Consider the following 26038-nt stretch of genomic DNA (forward strand, 5'->3'; position numbering starts at 1 on the left):
CACGGACGGAGCGGCCCGCCCCGGCGTTCAATCACAGCAGCGGCACGAGCTCCGCCCACAAAAGTCGCTCGAGGCTCCCCGATCCCCCTCACGTGCCGCGACTTACCCAATAGGAACGAGATTTCCGCTTTGGAAGGCTCTTCCTTCAAGCCCCGCCCCTCTCATGGCAACTGCTTCTGCTCCGGGTTGGCGGTGGGCGGAGCTGGAGGAGGGGGCTGGGCTTTGCGCCCGGTTCTGTTCCAACCGGTGATGGACCCAACGGGGCGTGTTTTGGGGGACGGACAAATCGCGACTGGGGGGACTTAATGGGTGTTACACACACGCGTTCGCCATGGTCCTCGTGAGTCTTCGGTGGCGGCAGCTGCTGCAGAAGTTGCGCGTCGCTATTCCTCTCCCCCCGGCTGGGCGTTTAGCGCCCGCTCCGGTCAGGTTTTGGCACGCCACTGGCGCCAGCTATCGGCTCCCGGAGTCTGACCATGGGCCTGCTAAGGGAAGGAGGGTTTGGGACGGCAACCGGAGCAGCTGCGGAGCAGGGGGCGACGAGGAGGAAGATGAGGACGGGCTGGACATAGATGAAGATCTGCTGGAACCGAGCCTGCCCACTCTCCCTCTTGACGCCCAGAAAGTGTTTATTGTTCATCCAGCTGTGAAATGGGGGCCAGGCAAGCCGCAGCTGACCACAGGTGTGATGCCAGACGTCAGGCACAGCCACACAAGAAAGGTGGTTGTCTGCAAGGCAGATGCGCCCAGCTTGTCCTCCTGTGTGTTGCACTCGCACATGGAGTAACGGTGTTGGCACCAGGCATGGAAACCAGCCCAAGTCATCACAAGTCAGCTGCCTCTCAGCCTAACCTACCTCTCAGGGGATTAAATGAGATTGAGGGCCGGGGGACATCCATGCACACCACATTGAGCTCCATAGGGAAAAAGGAGGGGCATAGATGCAATTATTGTTAATAATACTGTTACGGTGACGTGCATGAAACTGAATTTGGGGTGACTTCTGCACGGGTTCATGGGACTTTGAGCACATGTGAAACTGACTTGGAACAGAAACAGACTGGTGTCTCCATCTCTAGACGTGACATTGCCTCTAGCATGAAAGGGGTTAACATTCCAAGATTTCATTTCGTAGATGTAATTTGCATTATAACTGTGTTTATGGATAAACAGATGTTGAAAATGGATGTTATTATGTGACTAGAACTGTATTTGTATCATTTTTCTCTCCCAACTGACAGCTGAACTACAACTAGCTGAGGCTGCTGCTCTCATAAACACCATACAGAACTGGACAGTTGTAGATAAAATAATCCTTTCTACAAAAGTTCCTGACAATAAATTTATCTTTGGCAAAGGGAATTTTCAGCTTCTGACTGGTAAGACGATACCTCTAGGAAGCTTTGAAACTTTTTTCTTTTCTCCTTTAATGCTTCACATTATCATTTTCATAAAATGAAACAAAACCCCATGGTATCTAACCATAAGATTTATATACTAATTTAAATACCACATGCTCTAAATCGGGGGGGGGGGGGGTTGAATGGCTATAACTTTGAAATATTTCACTGTGACTGTTTCAGTGAAATGTTTAGGTTTGCTATAATAAATAACAACAATTGACTGTACATAATGGACTGGTAATAAACCTGCGGCTTATTAAACTCTGAGCAAGCTTTCTGCATGTGTACTACCCGCTTACCCCTTTCCCTCATCCACCAGCTGCTGCACTTTTGTTGTTTTCTAACGCACCCAAATTGGGGAAACAGATTAATATCCATATACATTAATCCAACATCAGATACTGGTAGTAGTTCAAGTATAATGCTATAATCTGGCTATGTGCAAGAGTGAGTCAGATGTTTTCTTAGCAAATGACTGATGCTGAAACTCTTGCCTTACCTGAGGGTGTGAATTGTCCCTAGGAATGTGATTGATGAGTATTTGTAGGACACGGCGGAGGGAGTGGGTGCCTGCCCTGCCAATCCTTGAGAAATGCCTAAAATGCAGGGCTACTATTTCACTTTAAAAAAAAAGTCAATATGTTACAAAATTATGTATCTCAATACTTTTCTTTTAGATAAGATTAAAGGACTGCCACACATATCATCTGTCTTTGTAAATGTCGAAAGGCTTTCTCCTCTAACAAAGGTAATCCAAAGTTTTATATCTAAGCTAACAAGTCTTCCTTCGTTGTTCTGGAATATTTTTATTATATTGATATAGTGTGAATGTAGCTAAGAATCTGCATAAATCATTGATTTAGTAGTAGTCCAGAAGTCCAGTAGCCGCTTGCTGTTGAACGGGCTAAGTAAACCTGCATAGGATTGGACTATGACAGAGTATGATGTTTGCTTCATGGCTAAACATCACTAAAATTTACCTAAATATGTTTCCATATTCCATGTGTTATTGCCTTTTCATGCATCAGTTTGTAATATACACATGAAAAACTGGACTAGGCATTCTCTTACTTGCACCTCAAATACTTCCTTGTGATGACATTTCCCCTCTGTAGCATAAATACAGACCACACAGTGTTGTAATGCAGTAGTTTACTCAATCCACTCCACTAGGTACCAGCTGCTGGTGGGAGCAGGGAAACTCACAATGCGATAGTGCCCGGTGATATGGTACATATTCACACATGCTATGCCAGAGAAGAGGAAACGCATCATAGGTGGTGACTTGGGTGTAGGTGAAACCATGTCTAGAAAGGCTTATGGAGCATAGAGCTTTCTTCAGAATATATTGCTTATGGAGCATAGAGCTTTCTTCAGAATATATTGCTCCTGGCAAAGGGCCAGGGATACATAGACCTCACTCCCATGCCTTTGCATTAACAACATGATTGTGTGCTGATAGAAACTTTGCACATACAGTTGTATGCACAAAGGCTTCTTTGCACTCCAGAAGCCTGTGCAGTTCAGTTTCCAGGTCACATAGAAGTCTTTGCACGTACAGCTGTATGTGTGAAGGGTCTGTTGGTACCGATAGTTGTGTTGTTGGCATGAAGTCTATGGGATGGGGCTACTTGGTCCATCCCCATTCCAGGAGTGACATCTTCTATATCAGAGGGCTATAAATATGCAGGAAATGAAGCACGAGGTTTTGCTTTTGCCACTTTCAGTGGCGTGAGCTGTTCTGATAGCTTTTGCAATCAAGTCCTTAAAGCCATTAGATGCTACTTTTACAGCAGTACATTGTTAAAATTCTGAATTCCATCAAATTCACAGGCAATATAAAAACCTTCAGTTTATTTTATCTTTTAAAAGAAAGAACTTGAAGAAGCCTGGCAAGTGAAGGTCTTTGACAGATACACAGTCGTCCTTCATATTTTCCGCTGCAATGCTCGAACGAAAGAGGCAAAGCTCCAGATAGCATTGGCTGAAATCCCTCTTCTAAGGTACTTAAAGCAGTGCACATTCCATGTTAGTATCTGAACAGCAAGCAGAACCGCTTTCAGATAACTTAAAATTGACTTGCCTCTTGTGTAATATACTGATAGATGTAGTTAACTACATTACAAAGCTTAGATCAGTCTTTCCCAACCTGGTGCCCTCCAGATGTTTGGAACTACAATTCCCATCAGCTACAGCTACAACAGACCATGTTGGCTGAAGCTGATAGAAGTTGTAGTCTGAAATATCAATAGAACACCAAACTGGGAGACTGGTTTGTTTTATTTGAAAAAATTATAAAATATAACATGGCAGCTTACAACATATAAAAGCAGCTTTAGATCAAATTAAGAAGTTTTTAAAAGCTATTTTGCAGTTACCTTTTTTTGGTAAAAGATATATACATGGATGTTTTTTATCATTACAGTTTTTTATGAGTGCTTATTCAGCACTTCATCTCCTTTCAGGGCTGTGTATGTAGTTTTCAGAAGTTCTGATAGACCCTTAACATACTTTTTTATGTGTGAAAGCACCATCGGTTTAAAAGTCCACCATAGTACCATAAAACAGATTTATTTGCCAGTGAAAGTATTACTGTATGTTTAAATGACCAGAAAGAATCACAGATTGGCCCTGATCTTAGCTAATGTTAATTATGTGTAAAATTACAGTCCTATGCCAATTTAGCTGGGAGCAGGTGCTGTCAAACTCAGTGGGGTCTAACTTCTGGCTAGGCATGTATAGGCTTGTGCTTTAAAGGTAAAGGGACCGCTGACCATTAGGTCCAGTCGTGGCCGACTCTGGGGTTGCGGCGCTCATCTCGCTTTATTGGCTGAGGGAGCTGGTGTACAGCTTCCGGGTCATGTGGCCAGCATGACTAAGCCGCTTCTGGCAAACCAGGGCAGTGCACGGAAACGCCGTTTACCTTCCCACTGGAGCGGTACTTATTTATCTACTTGCACTTTGACGTGCTTTCGAACTGCTAGGTTGGCAGGAGCTGGGACCGAGCAACAGGAGCTCACCCCGTCGCGGGGATTCGAACCGCCAACCTTCTGATCGGCAAGTCCTAGGCTCTGTGGTTTAACCCACAGCGCCACCCGCATCCCTAGGCTTGTGCTTTAGGTCTCATTAAAAGCAATGGTATTTACTTTAACTCCAACTAACTTCTTGCATTGGTTTCAACTAATTTAACTGAGTTGCATCCATTGTAACTTAACTGTCAATAGACTTTTATGGCCACTGAAAGGCATATTAATTTTTTTATCCCTCAGGACCAATGTAAGAAATGATGTCAATCGGTTGGATCAGCAGAGAGGTGGCTCAAGATACATTATGGGTTCAGGTAGGCTGCATTTATTGTGGAAATTAATAGTAAAAAAACTCCATCACTATTGCAATCAAGGGCTTTGATGCAAACACTGATTACCACCCACAAGCAGTTTGTCTTTATGGAACTGTTCTTGTAATGATTCCTTTAGAGCCATGCAGATGAAACACGTTCGCTTAGACTTGGTTCTGTGGATTCTCCAGGAAAATCTGTGGCCTGGTTAGCACGTAATGCTAATCTATACCATAGCTAAGCATGAATTGCTGCTGCCTTGCTCTTCCTCCGATTCTGTGGTTGCCATGTTACCTGGAGATAAGCTGTGGTTTGGTTTGGCGTTGCATCCAAATCCAACTCATGGTTTGTGTCCTGACAAAGCATGAGCTAAAGCCAAGCTTTTTTTCTTGGCTTACCCGTGGCTCTTTGTTTACCATGACCTTGGGTTCAGAAATAATGTCAAGCCAAAACCATGGCTTAGCTCCAGGTAGCAGGACAGTAGCTGGAGGAATGATGCAGGTGTGATGTCTGCTCTGAATACCCACATACTTGCCTACTCATGATTTGGCTTAGCATTATGTGAGAACTGGGGTAAGAATAAAAGGGAGTCTGGCATCATTTTTACAGATCTTTCCTGAAAAAGGCATTCCTGTCCTAGTATGTTCAAGGTTAAAGACTATTCTAGCTGCAATACGCAGGTGTGGCAGTCATGTTCAATGTTCTATACATCTAAGCAATACAGTGGTACCTCAGGTTACAAACACTTTGGATTACAAACTCCGCTAACCCAGAAGTAGTATCTCAGGTTAAGAACTTTACCTCAGGATGAGAACAGAAATCATGCGGCGGCAGCGGGAGGCCCCATTAGCTAAAGTGGTACCTCAGGTTAAGAACAGTTTCAGGTTAAGAATGGACCTCCAGAACGAATTAAGTTCATAACCAGTTACCACTATATACACACTTTTTATTGTGTTCCACCAACTGCTGAATCCTTCATATCCCTTCCAAAATTTTATTTTCATATACAGTGGTACCTCCGGTTGTGAACAGGATCCATTCCGGAGGTCCGGCCGTATCCCAAAGTTTTCTCAGAAGGAGAGACCTCTTCTGCACATGTGCGTGCGGCAGTAGACCACTTCTGCGTATGCGCAAGTGGTGAAACACTTCTGGGTTTGCCACTTTCGCAACCCGAAGTTTACATTACCCGAGGGTAACGTAACCCGAGGTTCCAGTGTATATTAAAATTCTTTATTTTATATTATCATTACCGATGATGGAAACTGTTACATTTTAACAAAAATGATACATGACTTTTCAGATTGTTTCCAGCTTTTATTTTTACTGTTGTGTGATTATTTTTTTAAAATAATAATTGTGCAAATACTTAATCTTTGGTGTCGCCCTTGTTTCCCTCATGTGTTCCAAATGGGTGATTTTTGCTTTGCTGCTGCTTGCCTTTCAGGTGAAACGTTCATGGAAGTACAACTTCGCCTCTTAAAAGAAAAGGAACTAAAAATTCGAAAAGCGCTAGAGAGGCTTAGAAGAAAAAGGCGCTTACTCAGAAGTCAAAGAAGAAAGTCAGAGTTTCCTACTATTTCAGTAATGGGCTACACTAATTGTGGTAGGGAACAGCACCACAAATGCTTATGTTGCTAGTATTTAAGTACTTGCCGGAAATTCACATAAATGTGAAGAGAGCTTTGTGTAAGGAAGTTTTAATTCTTGGACTGTAACATGTATCCATGCCAGTTCTTCTCAAGAAAACAAAGTGCTTTTTTGTTACTTAGTAGGGCTTCCCACATAGCTAAAATCCTTGATAAATGGTAGTGCCTAAGCCTCTTTGCAAAGTTTTCACGTTTTGCATTTGACATGTGTGGAAGGGGATTCCTGAACACCCATCTGTGTTTATTGTGTAGTATTATTTCAGAAAATAACTTACAGGGAGTAGCAGATCCCACCACAAGATAGGTGGAGCCTGATATGTAGGAGAAAAAGAATTGAAAACTGCAGAGATTTCAAGGACAGCTAGAAAATAAGAAGCAGCAAAAGTGCACTAAAGGGGAGGGGGAAATACAAGCTGTTTAGGACCTCGGGGTTTCCTGTTACTGGTGTTGAAACAACCCTCTCATCAATCACAGCTCTGATTTCACTCCTTGGCTACAAATGCTGACAGGTAGAAGCAGTCAGGCTGGCTCATTTCACAGAAGGGTGCTGCACACTTAGCTCCATAACTGTCTTTTGGGAAGGGAAGGGAAGGGAAGGGAAGGGAAGGAACTTGGATCCTGGGACCCCCTACCAGTCACAGAAAGACTCACAGGCACACTTCCTTCTGTTCAAATGAAACCTGATGGATCATGATCTCCTGAACACCTGTCCGTAACACACTGATGTGCACCGGCATATGGATTATAAAATAGTATTGACATGGTTGCTGGTTTTGTGCTTCTATAAATGACAAGTCTCCATCCCATTAACTCCCCCCCCCCTTTTATAATTGTGGCTGGTTCAGCTTTTCCTTCCTTGATTTCTGTTAGGTAAAACCACTCTAATCAAGGCCCTTACTGGGGATTCAGCACTGCAGCCTCAAGATCAGCTCTTTGCAACATTGGACATTACAGCCCATGCTGGCCTCCTGCCATCATGTCTGACCGTCCTGTATGTTGACACGATTGGATTTCTGTCTCAGCTGCCCCATGACCTCGTGGAATCGTTTTCAGCTACATTAGAAGATGTAGCCTGCTCAGTAAGTACAACCACCACCGTTCAACAGACATGGAGCCTAAAAGCCAATTTGGGAGAAATTACTCTTTAGGTGGGTGCAAATACTGGTCCCCTGGATACTAGCACTTGTTTCTGAGGAATTTATAGGCTTCTGTTTAACTAACCTACAGGAAGAGTTGAGGACTGCAACATACTGCGCTCAATTTGTATTGGACATTGTCATAAGTGGGGACGCGGGTGGCCCTGTGGTCTAAACCACTAAGCCTAGGGCTTGCCAATTGGAAGGTTGGCAGTTCAAATCTTTGCGACGAGGTGAGCTCCCGTTGCTTGGTCCCTGTTCCTGCCAACCTAGCAGTTCAAAAGCAAGTCAAAGTGCAAGTAGATAAATAGGTACCGCTCCAGCAGGAAGGTAAATGGTGTTTCCGTGCGCTACTCTGGTTTCACCAGGAGCGGTTTAGTCATGCTGGCCACTTGACCGGGGGGGGGGGCTGTCTGCAGACAAACGTCAGCTCACTTGGTCAATAAAGCAAGATGAGCGCCGCAACCCCAGTGTCGTTCACGACTGGACTTCACTGTCAGGGGTCCTTTACCTTTACCTTTATTGTCATAAGTGAGGACTTTAGATACTAAGTTGTTAATCTGTTTAGCAAAATATCAAACCTAAGGGGGGCAACTCACCCAACCCCCGTAATAGTTCTTACATTGATTCTTACATTGATTTCCAAAAACAACCTAGATATGCTGAACTGCTTGCTAACTTCAACCTTCTTGGGTCTGTCTCAGAAATAGGTTTATTTTAAGCCCTCATTTGTGTCACATATCTTAAATACTACAGAGTGATGCAAGAGAATTTGACGAAAGGAGCTTTACATGCGTGTGGTTTGGTTCAGTTTTATCTGGTTGGAGGCATCCGTTTAGCTTTTTGAAAAGTTTCTTTTTCCTGGTCTATTTTTCCTCTCTTGTTCCAAAGACTTCCACCTCTAGCCTTAGGAGAAGGTCAAATTGCTTAGGGTCTATAGTTAATGTTAATATATGCTAGAGATGAAAGCAATTTCTACTTCTTAGGAAAGTAAACAGGCACTCTAGAAATTAGCCAAATAATACTTCACCTAGAGTTCAGTTTTGTACCTCATCAAATAGCAGTATGAAACACTAGCCTTCTCTCTTACAGCTCTCTTTTAAAAGTCAAATAACTCAGCACCTTTTGGGGCATGCATATTATTTGTTACTAGGATTTAATCATACACGTGCGGGATGTTAGCCATCCAGAAAGCAGCCTCCAGAAGGAAAGTGTGCTATCGGTTCTCAGGAAACTTAATCTTCCCAACCACCTACTGGAGTCAATTATTGAAGTTCACAATAAAGTGGATTTGATAAATAGGTAAGAGGTAACAGAATGTTATCGTCTATATCTCCCGGCTATCTCAATTCTTAATCAAGTTAAACTAGAGTATTGCAATGAGCTGCAATGTGCCAGATTCATTTTCTGCATTGCTGGCAAAACGCCACGGCCCTGTCAACCTGGACAAGAGCCAAAAGTCAGTGGGTGGAATCCCTGGCACTCAAGGAAGGGCTTTTGATCCATCAGACACCTCCACACTGGTCTGGAAAATCCTTCCACTCTCTGGAGGGGTACAGGGGTTAGCAGAGGCTTCTGCCGAGTCAAAAGGTATTCCATGAATGCAGGGCGGATGGTTGGATTCCACCCAGCATGGCCAAAAATTGATACATTTTCTCTAACTCACAATGGCAAATGACTGCTAGGTGGAATCCAGTGCACAACAGTTTGTGTTTTGTTGATTTCCTCAGTTTTAAACGTTATTTAAATATAAATCATGTTGTGTCCTTTAAACTGGATTGACTGGTTTATGAGTTTCTTCGTTTATAAATGTCAATAAAATAGAAATAAACCATTTAATATTTACAACCCTCAAAAGAGCTGCTTGCTTTTAATGAGGCTCAGAAGCATGCAACACTTGGGAATTGAAAAGTTGCACTTACAGAAGACCATAATGAAGAAAAAAGTAATTTGTACTACATTTACGGTGAAGACAGATGTAGCACCTGAGCTATGTGATTGGTTTAAGAGCGAAAGAACCTTGCATTTACTTCAATATTTTTGATACTAGATAGTGGTAGGAACCGGAGTCAACCACATGCATGATCAAGTTTGATTTTATACCCAAATTTTACCATTCTTCTGATCCTGATACTCTTGAATTTTCCCCAAACAAAATGATCTTGGAGCTTAATTCCAGAATGTTCTTCTTACATAGAATGGAATCAAAATATGAGCATCATCTTAATATGTCTGAAACATTCCTAGGCCCACAGCAACAAAACACACTGTGTATCAACTATATTGTTTCCTGCTGCCAAGACCTGACTTTCTGACCTCTGCTTTCTTTGAGGTACCATCCGGCTGAGCCAGAAGCCATGGCCATTTCTGCTCTCCTCGGGCATGGTTTAGAAGAATTAAAAAAGGAAATAGACAGCAGAGTTTTGAAAGTAACTGGGAAAAACATTGTGACAATTAAAATCGATCTATCTGGACCTCAGCTCAGGTAAGGCTACTTACTGGTTACGGGGCGTTTGTTGTAGAGCAAATTTGTATTGAGGATCTTTTTCATCAAACGCAGATAGCTTTTAGGTCTTTCGCCACAGCAAAGTTTTAGCCATCTTTTAAAAATAGCTTCATTTTCCTTGCCAAACCCACAGCTTGCCTGTGTTCTGCTGGTTCTGTTGTAACAGTTAAAGCTGAAAGGATTCCCTTCTTGGTGTGTTAGTTAGCTTTCTTGACCTTGAGCCTGGTGAAATATGTCCTTGGGTGCCACCAGGCCAGTAACTTGTAATCATGCTGCTGCTGCTGTGCTGCTGCTACACAACAATGTTTCCCATTGATTGTCTAGGCTGCAGTCACAGGACTGCTTTGTTTCAATGTAGAAGGAAGCTAAGGAGTTCTTATTCTTCATATTGGTTTAGGGAGCCCCCAGCCCTACCCTACCTCCTTCCTGTGCCCACCTCACGCGAAGTATTTACGAGTATTGTGCAAAGTGAACTGCAATCCTGATTTGGAGCATTTGCTCAGACCAGGGAACTGCTTATTAATCCGAGCATGCAAGGGTAGGAGTGAGTGCATAAGCACACAGTGTTCCTAATACTCCAGAGATTGGTTTTTGTCTGCATACAGCCAATGTCTATAAGGCACTCACTGTTTTCTGCCTTTCTAGTTGGCTCTACAAAGAAGCGACAGTGCAAGATGTGGATGTTGTTCCTGAAGATGGTACAGCCAACGTGAAGGTGATCATAAACAATTCCACTTTGGGCAAATACAAAAGACTGTTTCCTCGATCAAGTTATTCCTCTTGCAGTTAACAAGATAAATTATCTTTGCAGAGAGTCTCTGTTTAATAGGTATTACAGAGCTGTCAAACACACACACACACACACACACACAGAGAGAGAGAGAGAGCGCTTTGCTAGAATATAGAGCTTCATCCTGTTTGCTTCAGACAGATCAGGAACTGTTTGCCTTGAATTGCTGAAGAAGCGTATTTGTGAAAATGCCATGAGACAGTTGCAACACTTTCGGTTTATGGGGAATTGCATAAAACCACCCATTCTTGGCAAAGTGGCAGATCTATTCAACTGCTTATATGCAGGGTTTGTTATCAGTCAGAAAGCTAATTTTTAATCAAAGTGAATGTTGTTTTATCAGAAAAGTTGCCGTGATTTTCCAGACTGCTAATGCTGCTCTAACTTCTGTGTTACAATTCCTGACACTTTGTTAAAAAGTACTTACTTATTTGGAGAAGAAAAGTCCTAAAGTTTTATATTACAGGCCTCCTTTAACAAAAATAAATATTTAATGCCTTGAGGGGAAACTTGATTGTAGCTCTATTTTTTCCAATGTACACTTAGAACTGTTAACACTGACTAGGGATTCTGAAATACATTGGTCAGCCTTTCTGCTGCTGTTCCTTTCTTATACCCTTCATAGAAGTAGATTAGCTTTTTCTGTAACGCTGCTACATAGTGGTTGAAGTCCAGTGCTCTTATTTATTCAGTATGACTGCCTAAGGTTTGCTTTTGGAATGAATATTCCCCTTCCTGTTGCCTACCATGGTAAACATGATGCTCTAGCTAAACATTTTGTTCCTTGTTGTTTAGTTGTGTCCGACTCTTCGTGACCCCATGGACCAGAGCACGCCAGGCACTCCTGTCTTCCTAGTGTTCCTAGTGGTTCCTAAACCATGAACTTCTATCACATTCCTTATTTTTCCATAAGTAAGCCTTGATGAATTTGGTAACCCTGCAGAATTTTACAGACCTAGTGTAGCTGAGCACGCAATCAAGAGTCGCTGTCTCACTTAGCATGCAGCTTTTTGGGAACTTGATACAGCTTGGCTTTCGAACCAAGAAGAAAAGCTGCGCTGTCATGATTACTTCTTTGTGCGCACGTCTTTTAACAGCTTTCAAGATGAGCCAATTCCCTAACTGTGGGAGCCTGCATTCCTGGTTTTCCATTTTTGTATCACCCATATTCTCCCAGATCACAACAGCATAGAATGCTGCTCTGCCTGTGGTTGCCGGATGCCTGTCCCAAACACTCAATGTTTCACAGTAATATATCCCCCTGGTAGATTGGAATGCACAGATCTTTTAGAGCAGGGCTTTGGGAGATTGTATATTAGTATAGTGCAATTACTGCACTAAATGCTTCCCAGGAAAACTGGGTCTTTTCATAGAAATTTCCATGAAGCCACCTTCGGTTTATCCATATCCTAGCTGCAAGCAAAATCTTCAGAACATTCCTGTGAGGTAGGTGGGTTATTTAAGGTTTTTGTTTCTTCTTTCTCTATTTTTTGAGATAGCATGCTAGGAGTTAACCCAAGCATGCATCCAAGCTGCAATGCTATTTTAAAAATTTTCTATTAAGGCCTATCACGTTTTCCACAAAGTTATTTTTTTCTATGAAGTCTCCAGCAATTATGTTGATACAGTCTTTCTTGGATCCAGGGCGCTGTTTTTTAACCCACTGATTTAGGAATGGAAGGGCAGGAAGAGTCATTTTCTTAACAGATCCACGTAGATGTGCGAGAATATAACCTAAATCTCCAGTGAGGTTGATTCCTGCAACAAATAATCCCGCTGTAGGGAAAAAAGAAAAAAGAGAATTGCTAGCTGAAATTCCTGTGATTTTATCCCCTTTTAGATATGTGTTTTCTGCACCAGCATAGCGTGTCGTTATTTATTTAAGCAAGGAAGAGCAGACTTGCTCCCTTTCTACCACTATGTTGGATCTGCTGCATTCACAAACCACAGAGAGCAAGCCAGATATTACTTTTGCCATTTATTTATCCATCTAGTAGACCACCCCATTGACCACATATCTGCGTAGTTCACAAAATTTAGAGGATTGTTTTACTGTATCTGATGAAAAGCAAAACAAAACCCTCAATATAAAATCCACATAAAACCAACACAAGGAGCATAAAATCATCCTAAAAGGCCACCCAGCTAAAAAAGAAGAGATTAGTTCCATGGACTAAAACACAAATTTGAAAGGTATGGGGATGTGCCCTACAGTGCAGCTGAGTATAGACTATGGCTCTTAACTCAGCAGTTGATCTTCATTTTTTTCTAGATTTTTTCTAGCTTTTCATTTCAAGTACCAGAGATGGGCACTTAAGAGCAGAACTGACATGGATGAGCACATCTTGCTTCTCAGAAGAGAAAATCAAGTTGCCTGCCGACGAGCAATTCTGCTCAGTTGTAAGCTACCCTTTCTCCTGGACCCAAGCACTCTGCCTCCTATCTGCAGAATTTGGATTCCAACTAACTCCCATCAGCCCCAGCCAGCTGGCCATTTGGGAATCAAAATGCAGCAATTACCTGGGCGACCATTCTTTTTCCTCATCTCCATGTAACGGATAAGCTCTGCCGCTGTTGTTTTATTTCCCCACCAGTAGGGAATCGCAGGCCACAACTCACAGTGCTTTGTCACTTGTCCTGGATCATCATAGGACACAATAACCTGGTAACCAGAGGACCACATGCTCCGTAGGGTCGGAGTGACCTGAAAGATAAGGGAAGTCAACATACTGAATTCATGTTGCTCAACAGGAAGGATGAGGCTCAAGTTCAAGGCAGCTCTTGTGGAACCTCAAGTTCCAAGTCATACTTCCTGTAGTTCCCTAATTGTATAGCAAAATATATGACAGTAAGACGGCTGCAAGTGGATTGCAAGACACTTTTGAGGATAAGGCCACTGAATTCATGGAGACTCTCTTCCTCCACCCCCTTCCATGGACTATGTACTTTTAATATAACCATTGCTAGTTTGATGCCCATCCACTAGCTTAGGACTGGGGTCTATTCAAAAACCAAAGGACCTTTCTTTCCTACGCAAGTACACTTAAAAAAAAAATCACAGCACAATTCACTATACAGAAGCTAACTCCTAGGGACTGGGGTCCCTTCAGCACCCTCCACCCCAATAAAATATTCGAAGGGGGGTCCAAAGTTAATGGCCATTGGTATGCAAATAGTGTAAATGTGCTGCATTATGTGATCAATTATGTAGGGCAGGGCTTATCTGCCTCTTCCCCGCCCCCATATTTTATTCAAGTTGGCACCCCCAATTCATTATCCATACACCCATGTGGAGCAGGCTACAGAATTGTCTGTGGTACTGCCTGCGAGTAAATCCCATTGCTATCAATGGAGCAACTATTCAGTGATATGTTTTACATTTGGCCAGATACTGAACACCCCCACCAAACCTGGAAAAAGCTTACTTCAGCCAGGAGAGGATTGATGCTCATTTTGGGAGGGTAGATTAGGCCTTGTATCCAGTGTTTTACTCGCAGGCTCATTGAAATTAAGCCACATGACAAAATTAGGTCCATCACTTTCAATGGGTCTATGCAGGGTAGAACTTAATTAGATGCAACCATGTAAGCTGCCATTATTGTTTTGCAGCTTCTTTCTTTTTTTAATGTAGCATACCTTTAAGGAATTAACTACGTCAACATGTTTACATGCCGAAACATTTAACATCTTAGTAATGTCAGTAATAGCAAAGCATAATTTAATTTGTGCTAAAGTTGCACTCTGGAATCTGTTTTCAAAAATGTTAGCAGACAAAGAGTCGTGGAAAAATGTTAGCAGACAAAGAGTTCCTTTCCATTTTAACTAGCTTCAGTCTGTATCCACCAACTGGATAGTGCGCCTCAAGTCTCAACACTACTTCTTTTTTCATTTTAAGAAATTAAACACTAAACTATTCCCATTGAATCACAGTGAATCTTTTGAAATCCTATTGACCAAAAAGGATGTGGGTATTGATGTTAATATGTACAGAATCTCATTCAATTAGAACATAGTTCTAATTGCATATATACATGAGCAATCCTATTTATTTCAGTGTATCATCCTGAACAGGCCAGTGTGAATAAGGCTTTTACAATCTTGAAACTTCACAACCAAACATTCCAAGCAACTTACATTTCTAGGACACAGTTTGCCACTGAAGATCTCCTTTGTGCGGGAGACCAAATGGCGGTGATGGTCCTCATCTAATCCATCAAAATTTCTGAAAGCTAGAACGACAACCTCCCAGGGGTGGTTTCTTAACCATCGTAAAATATCCCACAGGACATCCTGCAAAAGCCAACACGAAACAAGTAAAATAAATAGCTGCTAAGTGCTACGAGGAAACTGAAACAAACAGCAACCTGTAATTGATGAATTTCGCAAGTGACACTAAGTTGCATACTACAGATACAGTGATGTTAATTGTGCAGGATTGGATTTTTTTTTACACATTTCCTGTTTGACATATGTTAGCTAACGCAAGCTAAGTATATTATCTACAGTATGCAGGGATGTGGGTTTGCCGATCAGAAGGTTGGCGGTTTGAATCCACGTGACGGGTTTGAGCTCCTGTTGCTCTGTCCCAGATTCTGCCAACCTAGCAGTTCAAAAGTATACCAGCGCAAGTAGATAAATAGGCACCACTGTGGTGGGAAGGTAAACGGCATTTCCATCCGCTCTGACTTCTGCTACAATGTTCCATTGTGCCATAAGCGGTTTAGTCATGCTGGCTACATGACCCGGAAAGCTGTCTGTGGACAAACGCTGGCTCCCTCGGCCTGTAAAGCGAGATGAGCACCGCACCCCATAGTCGCCTTTGACAGGACTTAACTGCCCAGGGGTCCTTTACCTTTACCTTGTCTACAGTAGAGACAGCTAAAAAAAAACCACACAACCACTTGATGTAATTGCAACTATAGAATAATCTTGACTAAATTGTGGGATCTTGAAAATCTCGACTTTAATTTTCAAGTCTAAGTGGCACGTAACCTGTCCTTATGACACAGCAGAGTATTTCTGCCCTGTTTGCATTACTGTCTGACAGGAAGAGTTGTTCAACAGTGGAACAGACTCCCACGAGAGGTGGAGGTTTTTAAGCAGAGGTTGGATGGCCACCTGTCATGTATGATTAAGTTGAAGTTCCTGCATTGCACATGCCAAAAAACAAAACAAAACCACAAACCAAAACAGAAGAGGTATCCTAGCTCAGAAGGCCTTTTGGTTTAAAAGGCTCATATTAACATCTGTTGCATAGTCTCAAATCCTATTGACATCAAATCCATTTGGCACACATAACAGAGCAATCAACTTAGGGGTGGGTTGCTCAATCATTATTTTCCAATAAATATGGCAGTGTTATAATTAGGAACCTAAAGTTAACTACAGATCAAATACAATACAAAAAACCCCCCAGAACATTCATCACATAGTAGGCAGAATTAATGGGCCATTTGATTTAATAATTTAAAAAAAGGATCTGATTAATTAGATACATAAGGTGTGATCCAAAGATTCTTGAGTGTACCCATCTACAGAGACTTCTTTTTCTCCAGCCTAACTGGGAAGGAAAGTGAGCCACAAAGACAGAAATCAATATGTTTCTCCACTTGCAACTTGCTTTTCCTTCCATGCTGGGCGGCACTTGATCAAAGTGAGCTACAGGATATTCTGGGGAGAGGTGTCAGGACCACACTGGGCAAGGCTGGAGGCTGCATGCCGTCCTCAAGCTGTGGTTTTCCCACCTCTCCTCTACATGGAAGGGAAAGGCTGTATGCACCAGAATTCCTTTTCTGTCCATGTGGTGCGCTCCCTGGCTCATTAAAAAAAGAAAAAAAACACAGAGGAAGCCTCTGTGCGTACAGAAATCTCTATAAAGGCCAGTGCACCCAAATATCTAGCAAACACAATTGTCTAGTTCTCACTTAATTGGTAAACCATGTTTTAGCACTACACACACCAGGAAGTAGCCACAAGTCTTGGCCTCATACATTCTTTGTTTTCCTTCTGGACAGCCAGGAGAAGGAATTTGGACCAGAGATTGCCACGTAAAGCAAACTTGTTAGCTTCAGACACTGTGGCTTGAAGTTGGTTTGTTCTAAAACTGACCAGAGTTTGTTTTGAACCACAGTCTGCATATCTATTATTCTTGGAAATCTAGGTACACCAGGATCTCAGTATTTTGAAAAACAATCTGTTCCAACCTCATGGAAACTAGAAGGCCAATAAAAGAGAAGCAGAAGTGTGTTTTAATTCATGCTTTGCAAAGCCAGTCAGGCAATTCTGAGAAGCTGATTCATATTTTGAACACTTAGGGTTAGTAATGTTTGTCTGCTGTAATTGTTGCTTAGCCTGCTGTGGAATCCTAATAATCTTCAAACAGATTAAAATATGCCAGCCTGACATCACAGGGAATTGCTATGTTATACCTGAGTCAACATGGTCATTGCTGAATCTTTAGTAAGTCTAAGTTTTGGGTCTTATTGAAATGGTGGACACCTGAGAAAAAAGCTTTTTGAGAGCTGCGCTTTCTAGCCATAACACATTTGGTTAGGTTAGCTTCATTAAGCTAACAAGTTAGCTGTGCCTTAACTTAAATCCCATTCAGTGGGAGCTAAGCAAAAATAACTTAGTCTGGATCTATCTTTATGATATTTATAAAGCAGCATAACAGTAGCCAATATACCAGTCAACTGCATCTTCACAGCTACCAAGATTCCTGCAAATTAATTGCAACAGCCCCAATCCAGAAAAAAAGAGACATGCACAAGCAAGATCGAAAACAATGGGGCAAGTTTGTAGATTTTAATGGAAATAAAGCACAGCTGGTTTCTTCTGAACAGGGCCATTGCTACAGCATGAATACAAAATACCCAAGCTGGGTATTGATTGCTCTGTCTTTAACATGCCTTCAGTTCTCAAGGCCATCCTGGGCTCCTTTGGGAGGAAGGGAAGGATATAAATTTAATAAAGAATTGTAATCATGCATGTTGGTTTTAAACTTTCATATTGTGGTAAAGTCATCAAGGACCTTGGATTTTTCTAGACAAGCTCCACTGAACAGGATCCATGTAAAACACAGATGTGCTTAAGCAGCGCCCTTTTCATTCCAACAGGACATATGCAGAAGAACATCCAAATAAGTCCTTAGTTCTATATTTCCACACTACAGACTTGAAGGAGCATCTCCTTGAACTTTGACACTAAAGATCATTTGATACAAAAAAAGGGGGGGAGAATTAACATCTTTTTTAGGCCATAATGGTATTCAATAACTTCCATTCCAATACAGATCCATTGCACTCTGTAATGAAAATCATGGCATCAGTGACCGTGATCTGGACCGTAGGAAGGTAGTGTATTTCCTGCACGCACAAACAGACCTTGGTCTGTAGTGAGCCAGCACCCATACCAAGCCATGGGAGCACATAAGTGAAGTTTCTGATTCACCTGGTACAGATGTGGTGCTTTCTCTGCCAACAGGACATTGGTACAGCCATGGCAACCATGCATATGTATACATGCACACAAAATGCAAATGGCCAGACCAACTAGTCCTGCTTAGTAAGCATGGGATGTCTAGTTGCAGCACTGTTTGCAGGATCATAGGGGTCAGTACTCTCTGCACTGGCTGCAGAATCAGACAAATTGCCTGGCACCTGCCTGATCCAGTACACAGCCTGATAGTTCCAAAAGCCAATGGTAAAGCTGATGGAATTCCTCAAATGGGATATGTCCCCCCACAAGGCTGTTACAGATGAGACATTGAGGCATACATGCAGCTTTTTCACCTGCACCAGGAAGGGGCTGGCACATGCCCCATATTACTTAAATAGTAGTTAGATCAGGGCTGGGGGACCTGCAGCCCTCCAAACATTGGGCTACAGCTTCCATCATCCCTGGCCAATGGATGGGGGTGATGAGAGGTGGGAGTACAACATCTAGGGGAGTTAGATCATTACAGTAGTACCTCTGGTTGCGAACAGGATCTGTTCCAGAGGCCCGTTTGCAACCTGAAAAGAACACAACCCGCGTCTACGCATGCGTGGGTCGCAATTCACTGCTTCTGCGCATGCGTGTGATGTCATTTTGCGCATCTGCACATGCGCAAGCGGCAAAACCCGGAAGTAACCCGTTCTGGTACTTCCGGGTCACTGCAGGACACAACCTGAAAATGCTCAACCTGAAGCAAATGTAACATGAGGTATGACTGTATATGTAACTACAGTAAGTTGTCCTAAACTCTTTTTTAAATTGTGTTCTGATGTTGTGTTTTAAGTCCTCCCTGGGACCTTAGGGTGAAAGGCAGGTAATAAATCCCATGATAATATGAAATAATAAATACTTCAGTGCTATCAAAGCAAAACTGTACCTCTACAACCGCTGTTGTGTACAGCATATGAACAAAGTGCAATTTCATGGAAGGTTCATCAGGCTTGTGAGCAATCCTCAGATCAAAATACCTTATTCCAGCATCCAGTTGCTCTGACAGAGTCAGCACCTGTCAAGTTAAAAACAAAGTGCTGTTAAATTGCTTAGCACAAACCTCAACATTTTTAATTCATCAGGCACATTTATTCTATTTCTCCTTGCGGTAGCTGTGGGATGGGACATCTCGTGTGGCCCTTACAGCAGAGTGAGCATGCTAACTGTTGAAAAAGCAAGCTTCAGTAATAAGACATAGGAACCAGAAAGTTTGAGAACTGCTTACCTGTGTTATAGACCACCTCAAAATAATTGGGTGTACTATGCTGTGCATATGCTTGTCCATAAACTGCAGCAACTTGGATTCATTTATGCTCACTTCCGAGTCCTTATCCAAGCAATAAGTCATAGCATCATGACTTCCTATTGAAATAAAAATGTAAAGTCAATCTACTTCCAATCATTTGACAAATCTTACCCTCTGCACAAAACTTCATCTCTAAAACCATGTGGCTTTACACACAATTCCTACCCTGAGCACATGATTGCAAAAAGATCTATCAGTGGGGAAAAGTGGGTATCAAATCCCAGCTCAGTGCAAACCCTTTCATCAAGTTTCTTAGAGGCTGAGAGACTGGGTTGAAAAGCAAGATCCATGTGATGTCTGATTCTGAGCCATCACACAACCTCCCAAGGTTGTTGTTTCTGGAGGGCTGGCAAAAAAGGAAAATCATTCCTGGCTAGTGCTTTTCCCTCAGCAAGAAGCTTTAAGTTAGGATTTCCTAACCACCCTCCTGATACAATTTGGGCAAACTACACATACCCCAAGGGGACGCAGGTGGCGCTGTGGGTTAAACCACAGAGCCTAGGACTTGCCGATCACAGAAGGTCGGCGGTTTGAATCCTCACAACGGGGTGAGCTCCCATTGCTCGGTCCCTGCTCCTGCCAACCTAGCAGTTCGAAAGCATGTCAAAATGCAAGTAGATAAATAGGTACCACTCCAGTGGGAAGGTAAACGGCATTTCCGTGCGCTGCTCTGGTTTGCCAGAAGTGGCATAGTCATGCTGGCCACATGACCCAGAAGCTGTACACCGGCTCCCTCAGCCAATAAAGCGAGATGAGCACCGCAACCCCAGAGTCGGCCATGACTAGACCTAATGGTCAGGGGTCCCTTTACCTTTACCTTTTACACGTACCCCAACAATATGGCTTACATCTATTAGATTTTGTCGATGAGATTCGGAGTTGGGCCTGCTCCTTGACTGAGTTGTCTGGTACCAAAACATCAGTCAACATGACAGGAAGAAGCTCACTCCAGAACTATTTCCAAAATGTGGTCTACACATGTTGATATTGCATTTGTGGGAGTGCACAGATGCTACAGAGCATAGCCAATCCAAATCTAAGTGTAATAGGATACTGAAAAGCTGGTGCTATTTACCTGGAAGTGACAAATTAGAGAGAGGAATGCCCCAGAGACATTCCGGCAAATTAGACATCCATTGGCCGCCGTCACTGTACAAGTGAACAGATTTCTTCTTTGAACGTCCCTTCATTTTCCCCTTTTGCGTGATGTTCTATAAAAGAAGCTGAACAAAATGAGAAGTTAAGTCTGCTCCGTCGGTACGACCTTCTCATTGCACAGTACAGTTGTGGCACTGATTAAATTCTAACACTTACTAAATTTAGGAATTATAGGTGTCTTGCACCCACAAACTAGTAACAATACTCTAAGATGAGAATGTAAGAATTACTGTGCTGAATCAGAGCAAAGACTAATTTAGTCAAACTCTGCAATTGTCGAGTTGGAAGGGACCACAAATGTCATCTAATCCAATCCCCTGCAATGCAGGAATCTTTCGCCTAACGTGGGGCTTCAACCCATAATCCTGAGATTTAAGAGTCTCATGCTCTACCGAATGAGCTATCCCTCAGATACTTGCCATCTAAAATACCTGGAGGGCCCTAATGTACTAGACAAAAAATCGCACATCAAGTCTTTGTTGCACCCTTCGTACCTGTCATAAACTGCCCTCCAAGGCAGCCATTTATATTGCACCAGCCTAAGGGCTGTGACAGTGGGTGGAATGATATGCATCAGCACAATTCATCACCGCCTTTTTTTGAGTCATGGCAAATAGGGCAGAACTGGGTAACTGACCTACAGGCACCAGGTCAATTCACCTGTGAGTGGCACTAGTCACCATATGCATCACTGCTCCTAAAGCATATGCATGGGATTAAAACAACCCATCTAAAAGAGGCCTATACCCAATAATAGATTCAGACAATTGGGTTCTTCCCTTAATGTGATGACTTTTGTAGCTGCCTTTGGAATCCAATGGTACTGGGAAGGATCTAACAAATGATAGTGTCCTAAAGTCAGAATGCATTTGAAAACATCTAAGTATTATGTTGTCCACTACTTCAAAGACCCATTTAGATGACCTGGTTATGTTTGAGTCCCAGTACTTAGATACTGCAAAAGTCGGGGGGGGGGGGAAATATGGTTGTCTGAATTCATCTTTTTTCCCCCTTCACTTTGCAGATAAACCAATCAAATTACCTTTTCCTGTCCTGAAAGTGCATATCAATGGTTTTGGATATACTTCCCAAAGAATTGTAAAATCAGTTTTCAGGAATTTGTTTTAAAAGGCATCTACACTTCTTTTTTTTACCATGTCTAAAATCCCAACCATTTACACAGGTAACTAGGAAGAACAGTCTGCCATCTACAAACCAAGATCAACAGCGCAATTCTTTGCATGCTTACTCAGAAGTAAGGTCCACTGTGCTCAACAGACTCCCAGACAAATTGATATAGGATTGCAATCAAAATTATGTCAAATGGCCGAAGGGGTGTGGTGGAAAGAAGAATCTTGGTCCAATACCAAAATACATTTTGAGTAAGTCATTCACGTTTGATATGCTAGAAAATAATATTGATAAAATTGATAGTCTATACCAGTGTTTCCCAACATTAGGTCTCCAGCTGTTTCCAGACTACAGTTCCCATCATCCCTGACCACTGGTCTTGCTAGCTAGGGATGATGGGAGTTGTAGTCCAAAAGAAGCTGGAAACCCAAGGCTGGGAAACACTGGTCTATACCCATCCCAAATCCATCAATCTATTTTACTACATGAACTGCAAAAGATGCAGTATGTCAAAAGCTGGAGTCAGGAATAGGTCAGCAATAAAACAACACCACCACCACTGTCATTGAAGTTAACTCTTTATTCAAAGAAACCAAAACAGTGCATACCTAGTGGTCACAGCAATCCTTCCGAGTAGGTCTTGCCCCAAAGAGGCAGTTGTGAGAGCCTTCCCACCACTCTCTAAGGCTCTTCCCCCAGTTTCTTCCCCAGCAGACTGAGGCTTCATAATCTTGTCTCTCATTGCTCCACCCTCTTCATTTCTTTGTGTGTTCTGTGAGACCGGGGTGGGGGGAGTTGGTCACAACAGGAGAGGGAGACCCCCTGGATTCTTCAGCAGCCTGCCTCATCTCCGACTCCTGGCCCTCCCCTCTCCTGCCTCTGAATCTGGACTGCTCTCTGCCACAGCCACTCCCTGCTCACTAAACCTTGTTGCCTCTTCAGCTTCTGACACCTCCTCTTCCTCCCAGTCTGCTCCCTCTTCTCCCTCTGACATCTCACCCATCGTCCCACTACCAGTCCCCTGGCCTCTGAGACTTCTTCCCCAGGGGTTTCCCTTGAGGGTTCCCGAGCTGGTGCCCCCCAACACTCCTCTGCATCCAGCCAGTCCATGATATAATACAACAAAATCCCAACATAACAACAGATGTCATCTGGGCAAAATTAATCCATGTATACTTTATTTGGCAAGAATTAGGAACATCAGGGAGCACAACACAGATTAGACTCTATACAAACACATCCTAATCTGCCCCATATATAGCGGGCAATATTGCCTGACTACAGGAGATTGTGACAGCCACAACCTGATTTATTTCCTACCGGGCTATTAACCTATTTTTTTGTAAAATCCCTTCTGCCGTTCCTTATCTATTGTTTTCCTAAGTAGGTCAGTTGTTCCCACACATAAATTACCAATCAGTAACGCTAAAGCTTCTACAGCTCTGGCATAATCTCCTAAGGAACCTTATAAGCCAGGTAAAAATGCATAATAATAATAATGTCAGAACAAACCAACTTTCTCCCTAACAAAAAAAAAGAAGTTAGAGCACCATTCATTTGATGGCAGAATTCTCACCATCTCTATTCTAGATCACCCATCTATTCAGGTGATCAGTAGTAACAGTATCTGCTAAACCAAACACTTGCCTGTTTAGTGAGAAGATCCTCATGTGCAATAGCAACAGGTTCCTGATGTGTAAAGGAACCTCTAGCTTACGGTCATTATTGCGAGGAATTCCATGTGAGATGCTAACTCGTATTCTAATTTGTTATATTTATACATCATACTTCAAGCTATATGACTGTATCATAAAATTGCATAATTACAGTGCATATGTTTGAGAAAAGTTCTAAACAGGTAAGGAGAACCTGTAGCCCTCCAGGTATTATTGGACTTCACTTCCCATCATTCCTAACCGCTGTCCATGCTGGCTGGGGCTGATGGGAGTTGGAGTCCAACAAAATCTGGAGAGCCACCAGTTCCCCATACTTGACCTAAAAACTTGTACGTTCAAGGCTGAACTACATGTTACAATAAATGCATGGTTTCACCAACAGCACCTTCTGTCCTACAGCAAATCCCAGCTTGAGGGACAATTTTAGTTGGACCTGGAGTACAAAGGAAAAGGTTTAATCTTCCCCTCCCTCTGCTCCTCTGTGCCTGCAAGTTAACAAAAAAGAAGCCAGACATATTAAATATGTAACTGCATTTAATGCAACATGCACCTTATTCTGGATCTTTCTGTATTTGTCATGAAGTATACATTCAACTCTTCTATCTTTGCAATCCAATAAATGTACTTATATGATACACATTGCCTCATTTAGTCATATTTCAGTCTGATATTTCATATTTTGGTGAAGTATGAACCACCCCTAAGCATTTATTGGAATTTGTGGATGCCGCTTGTTTTGAACACATCAGCAATCCGTAAAACACAAAGTCCACAATTTCACAGTTCCCGTCTTGCACTTCTTTTTAGAGTTCAGCAACCCAACTCGGATGAACTGAAAGGCTCACAGACGACGGGGGGGGGGGGAGAGAGGCACGGGTTTCAGACCCAATACAAAATTTCAAGTAAAAATTCTTATTTAATGCGTTTGTAGATCGTCCTCCCCGCCCCCCATAGACACCTGGGAAGTTATTGTGCGCAAAATATTTCAACGGGGCATTGGTATTGTCTGTAAATAATCCAAGTTCCCTCTCTCTCTCTCACACACACACACACACAGCACCTAGAACGTTATGCTACTATAAAAACTGAATGGGAAAGTCCTATATAACAATGGGGACGGATGTTTATCAGTTAGACTTTATTACTGCTGTGGTGGCACAGTTAAAAAACCGGTTGCTTAGAGACGCGGGACATGCCCTACATTCAGCTGTGGGAAAATATTTAAGCTGCAGTCCTAGTCACACTTTCGAGAGTAAACAAGGCTGCACAGGATTGTATCGTTGCTCGCGCGCAAAGCGGAGACGGGAGGCATCAAATAATTTTTACTTTAAAAAAAAGAAAAACTGCAAAGAAAAACTGTTAACTTACTTGAGGAAGAATCAGAAAGATCCCGTTCCAGGAAACATTCTTCAAAATCGCCTTGTCGCGTGTCACATTTGGCTTTCCACAGCACGCAATTCCACAGCGTTGGGGTCGCAGCTGCCCGTTCCTCTCAGCAACAGCAGAGCCTAGCTTCGCCTCCTCTCTCAATCCGGGCCCGCTCAGATTCTGGACCCAGCGCGCGCCTTTTCCCAAAAGCCGCTGCACCGGGAAATGAAAACAAACACACGCTGGCCTCGATTTGCATGCAAGCCCCGGGATTGGTCCTTGTCGCCAACGCCCCGCCTCTTGCGTATGGGGGGGGCAGCTGAATTTGGGGCGGGACGAGGAGCAGCAAAATCTGAAACGGCAGAATCAGGGCTTTATGAAAGCGCGGAAGCTGAATTGCGGGTGGGTGAGAGAGGCAGAAGAAGCGCCGAGAGACCCTGGGCACACTCCCTTGCAAGGCTTACTTGCGAGTAAATATGGATCGAGCTGCACACCCCACGCGCGATTGAAGAAACACGCGTCGGAGGTGCGGGACTGCGCCCCATCCACGGGGGGTTTCTAACAGGCTGGTTCAGGCTTTCTCAGAACTAAACGCCAGGGTTGGATTCAGTGGCGTAGCGTGGGTTGTCAGCACCCGGGGCAAGGCAAGTAATTTGCACCCTTTAACCCGTGGATTTGCGCCCCCTAACCCTAACCCCCAGATGTTGCGCCCGGTGCGGCCGCCCCCCCCCCCCCGCACCCCCCACGCTACGCCACTGGTTGGATTAAAGGACCATCGTGGGTCCTCTTCCAAAACTATGGTTCTGTGATTCCAGGATTACTCCTAAAGTACCATGGGCGTAGCCAAGATTTTTGTTGTTGGGGGGGCAGGCTTTTGTTAAGGGAGGCAGAACCTCAGATTTGGATTGATTTTTAATCAAGCAAATACTGTAAATAAAAAGAACGAACTGACCAATGGAGTCGCTTATAGCTCTCTTTCTTTCACACACAGCTTCATTGTGGTCCATAACCCAAAATACACAGTACAACGATAGTAAATATCAACAGTTATTAAGGTGCAAAATCGGTTCTGACACTCCACAAAAGTCCTCTCCCC

General features: G+C 43.0%; 2 protein-coding genes across 3 annotated transcripts; one reads left to right on the top strand and one right to left on the bottom strand.

Moving 5' to 3' along the window:
- Nucleotides 1–239: 239 nt before the first annotated feature.
- Nucleotides 240–11591, top strand: GTPBP6 (GTP binding protein 6 (putative)). 2 transcript variants are annotated; one of them, XM_053384082.1, is made up of 10 exons: nt 240–683; nt 1242–1379; nt 2081–2151; nt 3276–3406; nt 4673–4743; nt 6185–6343; nt 7257–7465; nt 8676–8824; nt 9855–10007; nt 10674–11591. In XM_053384082.1, the coding sequence occupies exons 1-10, from the start codon at nt 332–334 to the stop codon at nt 10816–10818; spliced, it is 1578 nt and encodes a 525-aa protein (XP_053240057.1). In that variant the 5' UTR covers nt 240–331; the 3' UTR covers nt 10819–11591. The 2 variants fall into 2 exon arrangements, with proteins under 2 accessions (XP_053240057.1, XP_053240058.1); XM_053384083.1 differs by having other exon boundaries at nt 550–721.
- PLCXD1 (phosphatidylinositol specific phospholipase C X domain containing 1) lies at nt 10815–25164 on the bottom strand. Its single transcript, XM_053384084.1, has 7 exons — nt 24943–25164; nt 20685–20832; nt 19529–19665; nt 19190–19318; nt 14953–15108; nt 13339–13522; nt 10815–12594 (listed from the first exon to the last, which is right to left on the bottom strand). Exons 2-7 carry the CDS (start codon nt 20797–20799, stop codon nt 12359–12361), a joined length of 957 nt encoding a protein of 318 aa, XP_053240059.1. The 5' UTR covers nt 20800–20832; nt 24943–25164; the 3' UTR covers nt 10815–12358.
- Nucleotides 25165–26038: the final 874 nt, after the last annotated feature.

This window comes from Podarcis raffonei, chromosome 4 (assembly GCF_027172205.1).
Source record: "Podarcis raffonei isolate rPodRaf1 chromosome 4, rPodRaf1.pri, whole genome shotgun sequence".
NCBI lineage: Eukaryota > Metazoa > Chordata > Lepidosauria > Squamata > Lacertidae > Podarcis > Podarcis raffonei.

What these genes read in the sequence shown, in the direction of transcription:
- GTPBP6 (XM_053384082.1), top strand. Translation starts at nt 332, where the DNA reads ATGGTCCTCGTGAGTCTTCGGTGGCGGCAGCTGCTGCAGAAGTTGCGC. An exon ending in CAAGCCGCAGCTGACCACAG is followed by an intron (nt 684 to 1,241) that starts GTGTGATGCCAG and finishes CCCAACTGACAG; the next exon opens with CTGAACTACAACTAGCTGAG. An exon ending in GAATTTTCAGCTTCTGACTG is followed by an intron (nt 1,380 to 2,080) that starts GTAAGACGATAC and finishes CTTTTCTTTTAG; the next exon opens with ATAAGATTAAAGGACTGCCA.
- PLCXD1 (XM_053384084.1), bottom strand. Translation starts at nt 20,799, where the DNA reads ATGAAGGGACGTTCAAAGAAGAAATCTGTTCACTTGTACAGTGACGGC. An exon ending in CTCTAATTTGTCACTTCCAG is followed by an intron (nt 19,666 to 20,684) that starts GTAAATAGCACC and finishes TTATTTCAATAG; the next exon opens with GAAGTCATGATGCTATGACT. An exon ending in ACACAACAGCGGTTGTAGAG is followed by an intron (nt 15,109 to 19,189) that starts GTACAGTTTTGC and finishes TGGCTTTTGCAG; the next exon opens with GATGTCCTGTGGGATATTTT.